Here is a 15,000-nt window from a genome sequence, read left to right as displayed (position 1 = left end):
TTACCCATCTCGGGCCATTTCCCTCTCCTCGCTGAGGGTCACGACCCCGGGGAGGGAGGGATGCCATCACCCACGTCTGACACTGTTCCCTCACCATCACGCTCACCGCCTCCACCCCCCCGCTGCTTACCCAGATGCCTCTGTGTTGCCCACTAACAGGTGACATTTTGTAATGGACTGACACACCAGAGGAGGCTGGTGGGAGTAGCTATAGGAGCTCTGGCTCATTGTAATGGTTTGAATAGAATCAATGGATAAATCATTGTAAATAAGAATTTGTTCTTAACTGACTTGCCTAGTTAAATAAAAAAGTTTTTTTAAATGGAACGCGGAAACTTTTTGTTTCCATGTGTTTGATGTGTTTGGTACCATTCCATTGATTCCATTCCAGCCATTACAATGAGCCCATCCTCCTTTAGCACCTCCCATCAGCCTCCTTTGTCACACATAAAGGTGATATAAGGACAGTGTGAATTCTTCAAAGATGGAGAAAGCAAGCTGTATCATTAGTACTGCATAGTCTCTGGCAGACAGATATAACAATAGAGATTCAGCATTAATAAAGAATTGAGATCAGCTTTGACTTTCCCCTTTTGATTGCTCTGAGCTATCAGCTTTGATTGATGATGGCATTTCAAGCCTCTGCGAAAAGCAGACAGATCCCAATTAGGAAAATGAGCGAAAGGACCCTAATCAGATAGACACTTATCAAACTGAGTGCTTTGCACTTCTGATCTGGTTTGATTAAGGAATCAACCTCTTTAATCTGCTTTTGTGTTTTTCCCCCAGAGAGAACAAATGGTCCATTAGGAAATGAGATGCCCCTGCAAAAAGCAGGTGAGGGATGGCATGAGGGTTTGGTAAGGGCGTCTGAAGGGCACCTGGCATAGACAGAGCTGTCAACAGAGACTTGTTTCTGGGTGGGTAGAGTCTAAACCAGCTCAGCTCAGCAGACAAAAAAGGGCCACGGACAACAGAAATAGATTAGTGAAGCACCCTGGGACGAGGCGCCCTCTTTGGAAGGCTGTTTGGCGGGCATCTCGACCTGGGGGGGGGGGGGGGGGGTTAGAAGCTTGTTCAATGGTAGGAGCGCTCCTCGGGGATCTCTGTGTCGTCCGTGGAATGCTCTTTCAGATTCGCTTTTTTTCCTCCCAGTACTTTTCCTTTTGAAAAGTAAACCAAGCAAAGGTGTTTCTGGTAGGGCAGCATAGTGGTAATGGATTCCTCAGTGAGAGCCTCTCATTCACTCTGTTGTTATTGATATCTAGGATCGATTTCCCGTTTAGAATGTCTTAGGAGGCGAGATGGCCTGCCGCTAGTCACCTGCATTCAAGAGGCATCACGCATTACTTGAACCTTGCTAATGAGAATAGAATAACAGAGTTACATCAGGTGACTCCTGACCGCATGGCCTCAACATCCATATCTTGTTGAATCTTGAATATGAGCTAATGTTATTTCTCCGAGCGTGACATAACTAAATGTAATAGGATGTGTTGATGTACAGCACCATATTAAACATTAGTGATCGCCCATCACAGTGTATAGTCAGGCATCCAGCCTCCCATCAGTCCTGACAGGGCTCTGTGCTGAGCCAAAATGGACACTGTCTTGTGTGTCCTGTTGGGCTTTTGCCAGCACCAGCAAGCCTGAAGTAGTCCCAGGAAGAGGAGGAGCGGGGGAGACACACGCCAGACCTGCCCTTTGGTTAAATACATGTGTACGTACATCCTGTTTATAGTGAAGCTTACTGTCGTCTTCAAGTGGCACCCTACTCTCTATAGTGCAATACTTTTGACCAGAGTGCCCTGGGTCCTGGTCAAAAGTAGTGCACTACATAGGGAATAGGGTGCTGTTTGGAATGCATAGTCATTATTTCCTGGATACTGTGTGTCAGGTGAGTTGGGTAATGATGCAATGAATATGCATGATCTGTTTTTACTTTACAGCTACTTGATCATTTGAAAATAGATTTTCTAAAAATGTCCAACAAAGAAATATGCCAGTGGCTTGGCCATATCACTAGAGATAGAAGAGGAACTCACAGTCACTGTGCGCTAGATAGAGGGAGGATAGATGTGATTCTATCTCTTTGTGCTTTCACATCTGTCACACGGACCAAAGTGGCCTGAACAGCACAGTCTAGCAGAACAAGTCTCCCTGAGTAAGCGTTTGACGCAAAGTTTGGAAGTCGAAAGCTTGTGTGTTGACAAAGCTACGCTACCGCTCCTTCGGGTATGCAACTCAAACTACTTGCCTAATTGAACTGCAGCTAGCGATTCCGTGTCTGACACCTGCCAGGCCGATAATGGCTGCTCAACCTTTCAGAAAGGCTTACTCGGACTGAACTCAACCAAGCGTATAAGGGCTTTTTCACTTATAAAACTCACTGAGTTTACCAACATGCATTTGTATGACTCTTTTCAAGACACAGGGTTTTAAAAGAACAAGGGAAACGGGTAGAATAGTCCATTATTATTATTATTATTATTATTATTATTATTATTATTATTATTATTATTATTATCACAAATCACACAAGCAATATGATAAGCAGATAAATCAAGGTGCGTTCAGCGCCCTTATCCAACACCTTGTTAGGCTAACAATGCACCGTGTTTGGTCTATTATAATTGTATGAGAAGCACAGCTTTTGATAACGAGAAAACGTGGTCTGGCCTCTATTACAATATAACTAGTTCTTAAATGGTGAAAGAAAAGTCTTAATCCATGACTTAGATGGATTTCACCTTAAAACTTCACAGTAAAAACAAAGTATAATAATAAGAAATAATAATAATATCTCTAACTAAAAAGCCTTAGCAATGCTTCAGCAGACAACAGGGCCAGTGACCAAGGCAAGAATGAGCATAAGGTACAGAGGGCTCTAAGCTCCCTATGTACAGTTGAAGTGGGAAGTTTACATGCACTTAGGTTGGAGTCGATAAAACTAGTTTTTCAACCACTCCACACATTTCTTGTTAACAAACTATAGTTTTGGCAAGTCTGTTGTGTTATGCACACAGTAGATGTCCTAAGTCATTTTTCCAACAATTGTTTACAGACAGATTATTTCACTTATAATTCACTGTATCACAATCCCAGTGGGTCAGAAGTTTACATACACTAAGTTGACTGTGCCTTTAAACAGCTTGGAAAATTCCAGAAAATGATGTCATGGCTTTAGAAGCTTCTGGTAGGCTAATTGACTAATTTTAGTAAATTGGAGGTGTACCTGTGGATGTATTTCAAGGCCTACCTTCAAACTCAGTGCCTCTCTGCTTGACATCATGGGAAAATCAAAAGAATTCAGCCAAGACCTGAAAAAAAAATTGTAGACCTCCACAAGTCTGGTACATCCTTGGGAGCAATTTCCAAATGCCTGAAGGTACCACGTTCATCTGTACAAACAATAGTATGCAAGTATAAACACCATGGGACCACGCAGCTGTCATACTGCTCAGGAAGGAGATGCGTTCTGTCTCCTAGAGATACTTTGATGCAAAAAATGCAAATCAATCCCAAAACAACAGCAAAGGACCTTGTGAAGATGCTGGAGGAAACGGGTACAAAAGTATCTATATCCACAGTAAAACAAGTCCTATATCGACATAACCTGAAAGGCCGCTCAGCAAGGAAGAAGCCACTGCTCCAAAACCACCATTAAAAAAGCCAGACTACGGTTTGCAACTGCACATGGGGACAAAGATCGTACTTTTTGGAGAAATGTCCTCTGGTCTGATGAATCAAAAGTAGAACTGTTTGGCCATAATGACCATCGTTATGTTTGGAAGAAAAGGGGGGAGGCTTGTAAGCCGAAGAACACCATCCCAACCGTGAAACACGGGGGTGGCAGCATCATGTTGTGGGGGTGCTTTGCTGCAGGAGGGACTGGTACACTTCACAAAATAGATGACACCATGAGGAAGGGAAATCATGTGGATATATTGAAGCAACATCTCAAGACATCAGTCAGGAAGTTAAAGCTTGGTCGCAAATGGGTCTTCCACATGGACACTGACACCAAGCATACTTCCGAAGTTGTAGGACAACAAAGTCAAGGTATTGGAGTGGCCATCACAAAACCCTGACCTCAATCCCATAGAAAATTTGTGGGCAGAACTGAAAAAGCGTGTGTGAGCAAGGGGGCCTACAAACCTGACTCAGTTACACCAGCTCTTTCAGGAGGGATGGGCCAAAATTCACCCAACTTATTGTGGGAAGCTTGTGGAAGGCTACCTGAAACGTTTGACCCAAGTTAAACAATTTAAAGGCAATGCTACCAAATACTAATTGACTAACTTCTGACCCACTGGGAATGTGATAAAAGAAATCAAAGCTGAAATGAATTACTCTCCCTACCATTATTTTGACATTTCACATTCTTAAAATAAAGCGGTGATTCTAACTGACCTAAGACAGGGAATTGTTACTAGGATTAAATGTCAGGAATTGTGAAAAACTGAGTTTAAATGTATTTGGCTAAAATGTATGTATACTTCTGACCTCAACTATCCGACAGCTTCATTTGCATTTGTACATGTTATTCTTTTAGCAGACCCTCTTATCCAGAGCGACTTACAGTGAGTGCATTCATCTTCAGATAGCTGGGTGGGACACATATCACAGGCACAGTATGTACACTCTTCCTCAATAACAGAGCTATCAGCGAAGTCAGAGCTAGTGTTTTTTCAAGTTACTTCAAATAGATGCATATTTTTTTACCCGACTTTAAGCAATCCTATACATTCTTACAACAACATCCTCTGTAGCCCATCTGAGCTCAAGACCCCCCCCCCCAATACACATGCTAATGCTATAGTCACTAACTCCTTCATAGACCTTTTTATTTTTATAGCTGACACTATCTATCGCCTGACTATAATCGACCCAAGCAAGGCTGGGCACATTCTCTAACTCTGTGTGGGTGTGCACAATCTCAGGCTGCTTGCTGCCTGGTGCATGCAAGCATAACCAGAGTGGTTTCTCTTCCAGTCTATGCCTAAATATGGACTTCCCTTTCCTAGGGTCACCCCAGACCAGACCAATGACTTATCCTAATCATCCATATTACTTCAATTATACATTTTCATTCTAATTCAATCAAGTCTGTCCAAATTCACTTCTTCTTATGCGTCTCTGTGTAGCCTGGCGAAAGCAAACCCAGCACAAACCCAGCACAGGACACAAACTAATTTGGGGTTGTTTATTCTGTCGAAGCTTACATTTAAAATAAGATCATGTGGGAGGGAAATCACTGCATGGTGAAGTCACCATAAACTAAAGTTCTGTCACCTGTTAGTAAAGTGCATAAAAACAATCTGTACAAAGTGAAATGCATCGACCCTAGTGGCTCTGTTTTCTATTCTGTTGTCATTTTTACTCCCTTTTTCTCCCCAATTTCGTAATTACGATCTCAACGCTGCAACTCCCCGACGGGCTCGGGTGAAGCAGTGTTTCTGCTTTCTAATAAAAAAGATAAGAAAATACAAAGACCACAACGTTCACAGTTAGAATGGACTTCTCTAACATGGCAAATGTCTGAGTGCAGGATGTCCATCAACAAAATGACATCTTGCATGAAAACCCAAAATACATTTTGTCATAAAACAATATGAATACACCCAAACACACCGTCCACGTGAAACCCTAACCCAAACACACCGTCCACGTGAAACCCTAACCCAAACACACCGTCCACGTGAAACCCTAACCCCACCTGGAACAGTAGATCCTCATCTTACCCATACTGCACTGGGTGAAATGACATATCAACATATACATGACAATTAAAACATTCAACAAAATACAACACCTAAAGCTTTATATGAAATATGTCATTCTGATAATTACTCGCGCTTCAAATAATGTTAACAACTCCACAACGTGGTTCTGAGAGCCCTGGTATTCAGCCAGCAAGGCGCTAACATCCCCATGTCAATCTGAAAGTATCAACAGGCAAACACGACCATCTGGCATCAATATTACAGAACGCTGCAGATTGTGCAAAATATGATATATTCCAGTACGAGTGTCAAATAAAACGTTTTCATTAACCCAATGTAACGTTGGACCCACGATGGATTCTTCTTCTATGGTATATTGGGGATCGCACAATTTAATGTGCATTCCGCCCCCTATTGTGCAGGATGGAAACAGGAGAATTCAATCACATGGTTGCAGTCACTGATAAGGGTGGACAGCTGTGGATTAGTAAGGAATGTGGGCCGAGGTCAGGTTAGGTCACATGACGGGAGAAGGAACAGTTTATTACCTGTATCACTTAACTTCCTGCCTAGCAACAGATATGTATTGGCTGTCCAGATGTGTAAGGGGGAGACACAGCTGTCCAACTGTTCATCCACTTCCTCCATCTTTCCTCTCCAGTCTGCTCCCCATGATGGATTACAACAGCTCTCCAGTGTAATTGCTTTCTCTCACTCTTACACATTGTGGAGGCACAATCCCATAACCGCTTGCACACATTATTTACAGCTCTCTAAAAGGACAGTGCTACTAAGTGGATACAAATGAATACAGCTGTGTGCTTTTACCACCTGGCTACATCTGGATTCAATGTCCATTGTCAATGTTGTGTGTGTGTGTGTGTGTGTGTGTCTACGGTCAGCCTGTGGTCATTGTGATTTAGCTGTGGTATGTGAGTGCGGTTCAGCAGTTTTGCTGAGGCAGCTATACATACCCCAGGCCCCCAGTCGCCACCAGTCCCAGCCTAGCCAACCAGGCTGCTTGGAGAGCCCTTCCCCACAATACCCAGCCCTACAGGGCACTAGTGGGCACGTCCATGGAAAGCAGTATGCTTGTGACAAAGAGTTCTCCTAGGCTCTCTGTTTCCTCCTTCCTCTCTTCTACTCTCTCTCCTTCCTCTCTTCTTCTCTCTCTCCTTCCTCTCTTCTTCTCGCTCTTCTTCCTCTCTTCTTCTCTCTCTCCTTCCTCTCTTCTTCTCGCTCTCCTTCCTCTCTTCTTCTCTTTCTCCTTCCTCTCTTCTTCTCTCTCTTCTTCTCTCTCTCTCCTTCCTCTCTTCTACTCTCTCCTTCCTCTCTTCTACTCTCTCTTCTTCCTCTCTTCTCTCTTCTTCTCTCTCTCTTCTTCTCCCTCCCTCCTTCCTCTTCTTCTCTCTCCTTCCTCTCTTCTTCTCTCTCCCCTTCCTCTCTTCTTCTGTCTCCCGTTCCATCTGTGATCACTCTCCCAAATGTTCACCAGGTCGCCATGGAAACACTCTGGCCGTGCTGAGAATATCTATTAACACACTCGTCATGGCAGGACTACCCCACTCTCTTTCATTTTTAGTCTTTCTTTCTCTCTCATCTCCCTATGGTTTTCTCACTCCCTTCCTCTCCTCTTTCTTGTCCTCTCTCGCTCTGCTCTTCTGCCTCTCTCTCTCCTTCTTGTTCACTCTCTCTACGCTCTTCTGCCTCTCTCTCTCCTTCTTGTTCACTCTCTCTACATTAATTTTTACCCTTCTCCTTGTCCATCATGCTGAGTATCAGCAACCCTCCTCTCATGGACACCTTCCCCCTCCTCAACCATCCTCTTCATCACATCTCCCATTTAAACATCTCTTCAGATTCCTTTTTTCTCTTTTTCTCCTGCAGCATCCCTCCATCTCGTCCCGCAGCCTCGGAATGGCTCTGGTTACCAGGTCACAGAGGAACACAACACAAACACTATACATTTCAAATAGAGAATGCATCCCAAATGGCAACATATTCCCTATATAGTGCACTTCTTTTCACCAGAGTCCTATGGGCCCTGGTCAAAAGTAGTGGACTTTATATGAAATAGGGTGCCATTTGAAAGACAAGAGTGCTGCTCTCTGAACAGTGCAGGCCCAGTGTGAGCAGCCAGCCTCTCCTTCTTCCCCCAGTGCCCCCCCCTCTATTCTCCTGCTTGGTATTCAGGTGTGGTGCTGGAGGTGCAGTCTGGTAGAGTGCAGTATGGAAATGGAACTACATCAGCCCTCCATCATTAGACATTCCTCTCTAAGCAAACACACAGCCCGACTGGACTGTCAGTCTGAGGGGACAGAGAGACAGAACACGACTGCACACTGGAGGTGTGTGTGTGTTTGGGGCAAGATTGTGTGTGTGTGCGCGAGTGTGTGTTTACTAAGTGAGTGTGTATGTGTGCGCGCGCACGTATGGGAAATATCTTATGTTGTTGTTAAGACCAATTACATGGAAGCCCGGACTGAGTCTAACCTGAAACTCTGCAGTAGCAGCGATGAGTTGCGTATAACCTGAGTTATTCCTATTGCAAAAGCATCAGATGATGGTTTTGTGGGTAGCCTCTCGATATAACATTCTTGACATAGGGATACTCAATCCTACTCATCGTTGCCGGGTGCATGGTGAATAATACTGTATGAATGCATTGAGATGGATATGCTTTCAAGGGCCTTCAGCTGCTCTATAATGTTAAAGCTGGACTGACAACGTGAGAGACAAAGATAAAGAAGGCGATAGAGAGAGAGAACGAGAGCGGGAGAAAGGTAAAGAGAGAGGTCGTGCGTGCAGACAGACGTCTGCACTCCAGGTTACCCTCAGTAGGTCTCACATTGTGCCTGTAATCTGCTTAACTAGCTCTCTGCTCTACACATTCTCCCTTGCAGATGGTGCTCACACACTGCACCCAAAAACTACACACACTGTAGAGCAGGAACCCAGAGAACAGGAACACAATACAGATACAGTGTACTGTAAGTAACACCTGGTGAAAGAATGGTTGAATAACAGCAGGTACTGTATACACATAAATGCCCTCACAAACTGGATACGTGAGTGTGTGTACAGGCCTAAAGTTGTGTGTATCTGTTCAACAATTATACTCACTGGGCCTTTATCCCAAATGAAATGGCACCCTATTCCCTGAGGGCCCTGATCAAAAGTAGTGCACTATATACGGAATAGGATGCCATTTGGGACTCAACCTAGTAGAATAAACAAGCAAACCAACTAACTTTCTGTACATACTGCTTCAAAAACTCACTGCCAGTCAGCCATGGACCCTGACCCACTTTTACAGTGAGAGAGAGTGTGTTAGAGTTTCTGAGTATCTTGCTGCTCAGTGTTCGGGCTCTCAGGGTCATTGTGTTCTCAACCGAGGGAACAGGTCTTTGTGGAGAGCCTGGTGCATTGTCACAAAGCCAGTTGGAACAGCGCTGTCACTGTCATCACAGAAACCACCATGAACTATCTCTCCCATCCAAACCGCAGCCTTCTCTCTCTCTCTCTCTTTTTCTGTCTCTCTCTCTGTCTCTCTCTCTCTCTCTCTCTCTCTTCAGGGCCAACATTCTCCCTCCGCTTTGGGCTTTAAGCCTATTCAGAGCCATGTGTTCTATTCAGACAGCTCCCCCCCATCTTTCTCTCTCTGTGTCTCTCCATCTCACTCTCTCTCACTCTCACTGTCTCTCTCTCTCGCCATCTCACTCTCTCTTTCACTCTCTCTGTCTCTGTCTCTCTCTCTCTCTCTCTGTCTCTCTCTCTCTCTCTCTCTCTCTCTCTCTCTCTCTCCTGTCAATAGAAAGCAGAGAGCATGTACGCCAATGTGGGAGCCTCCAAGTTGAATAGCTGTGAAAGGTTTATATTCATGATTCAAGGGCATGACGTTAACATTTACTATTCAAGTGCATGTTGACATTTTTGTTCTCATATTGCAGTTGGAAACCTTCCACAGCAACTGGAAACAAGGACGATGGTTAAAAATTATTTGTTCTATGTCAACCACAATAATGATTCAGTTATCAAATGTGGAACATTTTTATTTAGCTAAAAAAATATATATTTTGAGGCAGATGGTTTATTTATCTCGTACTCCATACAGGCCAATGAAAGGCTGGTGTATGTTTGCTGCTGGCTCCATCCAAGTATTGTTCTCTCTCTCTTCTCTCTCTCTTCTCCCTACTGTTCTATCCATCTCTCTCTCCTCCTAGGTGAGCTAGTCCTACCCCTCCCAGCCACGCCCGGCATCTTCTCCCCGTGTCTCTCTTCGTCCGCCTCATCCATCTCTTCCCCCGGCATTCTCCGCCATGGCACTCCTCTCCACCGCTCTCTCTGCCTCTGTCCCCTTCCTCTTCTTCCTCCTCCTCCCCCTTCCTTCGCCCTGCGCCCTGGAGTCTCTACGAGGAGGAGGAGGAGAGGAAGAGAACCGCTCCATCTCCACCATGTCCTATCCCTCCATGTCTCCGGAGTTCTGGAGCAACAGCAGCACGGGGCTGGGCAGCAGTTCAAAGTGCTCGCAGCCGGTGGTGTGCAGGCCGGGCACCCTGCTGCCCGTGTGGAAGCCCCTGGGCCCCGGGCTGGGAGACCAGGTAGCCAGGGCCGTGGTCTACTTCACCTGTCTCATGTACATGTTCCTGGGAGTGTCCATCATCGCAGACCGCTTCATGGCCTCTATCGAGGTCATAACCTCACAGGTTGGTACCGTGGGACAGATTGATCCATATGATAGAGTTGTTAAAGCATTGTACTAGGGATGTCATCTCATTCACCACATAATGAAAAGGACATAGAAATAGACACTCTTAGACCCAGTGGTTGGCTCCTTTCTCACCTCTCCCTAGACTACATTAACTGTCACTCAAACACAGTGAACATCGAAACACTCTATAATAAAGGCATTGTAAAACTGGCCTCTGCAGGGGTGATAGACAGAACAGTTTCCATCTCCAGGAATGCCGCCTTGCTTCTCGGTGTTACCACAGACAGCTCAAATGAACGTGTTATTTCTATGTTTGGGTTTCCACATTTCTTGTAGTGACTGACTCTGGGGCCATATGGAATTCCAATATTTCAATATTTCTCTGCTGACTCAATAAACTGAAAGAGATTCTACCCTTGGGTTGGAACCGGTTCAGAGAACCGAACCGAAAACCGGAAAGTAATGAACATTTTGAAGAAACGGAACCCGGGAATGAGAGCGATACAGTTCTGCAGCAGAACCTTTATTTTAAAAGCATGGGAACTGGTTCAGAGAGTTACTTTATGTTCTGGGCATGTTTTTCTAGTCCCACAAAATGACGCAACAAAGCAGCTATGCAAAGCCCTCACTCTGTCACTCGGAAACTGTGTCCAGTGTCTGCCTGCAAGCTGAAACTCTTTGCCAGTGTGTGTGGGTGTAAGCTACCTGCACTTCCCCCTCCGACGGAGAGAAACAACATGGTGCAGTTTGAGGCCATGTGGCGGAGAGTGATGCGAGGGCTGGAGATGTCATCAGGTGGTTCTGGGCATGTGTTATGTAGTTGAGGGTTGTTTGTATGTTTTGTAATTGTTCGTTTTTTTTTTAAAGATAGTTTTTTATATTTTTTATTAGAGAATAATTGATTTTCAATGCTAGTTAAAAAGGAACAGAAAGGATCGATATAAACAGGTACTTTTAAAAGTTCGAACTGGTTCAGAATTTATTTAGCTGGTCGGAACAGTGGAGCGAGATGAAAAATATGGTGGTTCTGTTCAGAACCAAAAGATTGGAAAATAATAGGAGACTTAGTGTATTGAATTATTGTTTCCATCTGATTTAAAGCTTCAGATAATTGGTCCAGACTCTTTGACATTGTTATAAATTGGATTTCTCTGCTGACAAGAGTTTTTTTTCAACAAACTGAAGTAGATTCTAGCCCTGGAATCGATTCAATAATCAATTCACCTGCTAATGATTATTCCATTTCAGTTCATTGTTGGGCCATCGAAAACCATTGTAAATTTACTAGTTACAGTTGAAGTCGGAAGTTTACATGCACTTAGGTTGGAGTCATTAAAACTCGTTTTTCAACCACTCCACAAATTTCTTGTTAACAAACTAGTTTTGGCAAGTCGGTTAGGACATCTACTTTGTGCATGAGACAAGTAATGTATTATTTCACTTATAATTCACTGTATCACAATTCCAGTGCATGAGAAGTTTACATACACTAAGTTGACTGTGCTTTTAAACAGCTTAGAAAATGCCAGAAAATTATTTTATGGCTTTAGAAGCTTCTGATGGGCTAATTGACATCATTTGAGTCAATTGGAGGTGTACCTGTGGATGTATTTCAAGGCCTACCTTCAAACTCAGTGCCTCTTTGCTTGACATCATGGGAAAATCAAAAGAAATCAGCCAAGACCTCATAAAACAATTGTAGACCTCCACAAGTCTGGTTCATCCTTGGGAGCAATTTCCAAACGCCTGAAGGTACCACGTTCATCTGTACAAACAATAGTACGCAAGTATAAACACCATGGACCCACGCAGCCGTCATACCACTCAGGAAGGAGATGCGTTCTGTCTCCTAGAGATGAATGTACGTTGGTGCGAAAAGTGCCAGTCAATCTCAGAACAACAGCAAATTGACCTTGTGAAGATGCTGGAGGAAACAGGAACAAAAGTATCTATATCCACAGTAAAACGAGTCCTATTTCGACATAACCTGAAAGGCCGCTCAGCAAGGAAGAAGCCACTGCTCCAAAACCGCCATAAAAAAGCCAGACTACGGTTTGCAACTGCACATGGGGACAAAGAACGTACTTTTTGGAGAATTGTCCTCTGGTCTGATGAAAAAATTGAAGTGTTTGGCCATAATGACCATCGTTATGTTTGGAGGAAAAAGGGGGAGGATTGCAAGCCGAAGAACCCCATCCCAACCGTGAAGCACGTGGTGGCAGCATCATGTTGTGGGGGTACTTTGCTGCAGGAGGGATTGGTGCACTTCACAAAATAGATGGTATCATGAGGAAGGGAAATTATGTGGATCTATTGAAGCAACATCTCAAGACATCAGTCAGGAAGTTAAAGCTTAAAGTCTTCCAAATGGACAATGACCCCAAACATACAACAAAGTCGGCCATCAGATAGCCTGACCTCAATCCTATAGAAAATTTGTGGGCAGAACTGAAAAAGCGTGTGTGAGCAAGGAGGCCTACAAACCTGACTCCGCTACACCAGCTCTGTCAGGAGGAATGGGCTAAAATTCACCCAACTTACTGTGGGAAGCTTGTGGAAGACTACCCAAAACATTTAACCAAAGTTCAACAATTTAAAGGCAATGCTACCAAATACTAATTGAGTGTATGCAAACTTCTGACCCACTGGGAATGTGATGAAAGAAATCAAAGCTGAAATAAATCATTCTCTCTACTATTATTCTGACATTTCACATTCTTAAAATAATGTGGTGATCCTAACTGACCGGGAATTTTAACTAGGCCAAGGTGTGTGTAAACTTCCGACTTCAACTGTATCTGTTCGTAATATTTTCCTCTTTATAGCCAACCATGCATTCAACATCATTGCTCATGATGGAATTGGAATAGCATAGATTTCTCCCTTTTACAATTTTCTCTTTGACCGAGCAAATTCTACACAATTGTTTTCATAAGTTCATAATGCAAGCATCTACTAGGATAGTAATTACCAGAAGTGCGTCCATTATGAAGGATTCAGACCACCCCAGTGGCCTAATTGGAGTGTATTGTAGTGTATTGTATTATAACAGGGAGGATTTTCCAGTGTTTGTCCTGAGGTTGTGCAAGACTAAGCACACTGAGATTGTCTGGATCTTATGCTGGCGGCAAGGAGCACAGGCCTGGCTCTCTCTGGCAAGGAGCACAGGCCTGGCTCTCTCTGGCAAGGAGCACAGGCCCTCTCAGTAATACATTTCAACTCTATATCTGACATCGTATGGGTGTCTTCTTTTTTTTAAGCCCATAACCATGTGTGTGAGGTGTAGATTTGTTTACGACTACCAAGAAACACTCTGTGTGACCCTGATTTAGCCCACTGCAGTAAAATGAACCAACCCCACATCTCAAGGTCACTGTAAATGTAAAGGAACCTGCCAAGTCAGCATTTCGTAGGACAGTGTATCCCATGCATCCAACTAATAAAACCTGAAACTTCTCCATAGCCCGTCGTCCATCACTCTTCCATTCACTAGATCACTAGGGTAGGTAACAACATCTCCACCCCGCTGATCCTCAACACTGGGGCCCCACAAGGGTGCGTTCTCAGCCCTCTCCTGGACTCCCAGTTCACCCACGACTGCGTGGCCATGCACGCCTACAACTCAATCATCAAGTTTTCAGACGACACTACAGTGGTAGGCTTGATTACCAACAATGACGAGACGGCCTATAGGGAGGAGGCGAGGGCCCTCGGAGTGTGGTGTCAGGAAAATAACCTCACACTCAACGTCAACAAAACAAAGGAGATGATCGTGGACTTCAGGAAACAGCAGAGGGGGCAGCCCCCTATCGACATCGACGGGACAGTAGTGGAGAGGGTAGAAAGTTAAGTTCCTCGGCGTACACATCACGGACAAACTGAAATGGTCCACCCACACAGACAGCGTGGTGAAGAAGGCACAGCAGCGCCTCTTCAACCTCAGAACACTCCCCAACTTTTACAGAAGCACAATCGAGAGCATCCTGTCGGGCTGTATCACCGCCTGGTACGGCAACTGCTCCGCCCATAACCGGAAGGGTCTCCAGAGGGTAGTGAGGTCTGCACAACGCATCACCGGGGGAAAACTACCTGCCCTCCAGGACAGCTACACCACCCGATGTCACAGGAAGGCCAACAAGATCATCAAGGACAACAACCACCCGAGCCACTGCCTGTTCACCCCGCTATCATCCAGAAGGCGATGTCAGTACAGGTGCATCAAAGCAGGGACAGAGAGACTGAAAAACAGCTTCTATCTCAAGGCCATCAGACTGTTAAACAGCCATCACTAACATTGAGTGGCTGCTGCCAACACACTGACTCAACTCCAGCCACTTTAATAATGGAAAGATTGATGTAAAAAATGTATCACTAGCAACTTTAAACAATGCCACTTTATATAATGTTTACATACCCTACATTACTCATCTCATATGTATATACTGTACTATATACCATCCACTGCATCTTGCCTATGCCGTGCTATACCATCACTCATTCATATATTATTTTATGTACATATTCTTATTCATTCCTTTACATTTGTGTGTGTACAGTGCCTTG

The 15,000-nt window shown here is 44.3% G+C and overlaps 1 protein-coding gene across 1 annotated transcript in view; it reads left to right on the top strand.

Annotated features, from left to right (window-relative positions):
* Nucleotides 1–15,000, top strand: part of LOC139382237 (sodium/calcium exchanger 2-like) — a 73,939-nt gene that overhangs the window by 55,288 nt on the left and 3,651 nt on the right. The window contains exons 2-3 of the mRNA XM_071126106.1: nucleotides 9,950–10,432; nucleotides 13,931–14,092. Coding sequence (XP_070982207.1) covers nucleotides 10,046–10,432; nucleotides 13,931–14,092 — 549 coding nt within the window. The 5' untranslated portion in view covers nucleotides 9,950–10,045. The remainder of the gene's footprint in view (nucleotides 1–9,949; nucleotides 10,433–13,930; nucleotides 14,093–15,000) is intronic.

The sequence above is a fragment of the Oncorhynchus clarkii genome, chromosome 24 (assembly GCF_045791955.1).
Source record: "Oncorhynchus clarkii lewisi isolate Uvic-CL-2024 chromosome 24, UVic_Ocla_1.0, whole genome shotgun sequence".
Lineage (NCBI taxonomy): Eukaryota > Metazoa > Chordata > Actinopteri > Salmoniformes > Salmonidae > Oncorhynchus > Oncorhynchus clarkii.
Note: the sequence above shows the minus strand (reverse complement) of the source record. Positions and strands in the feature narration are given on the sequence as shown.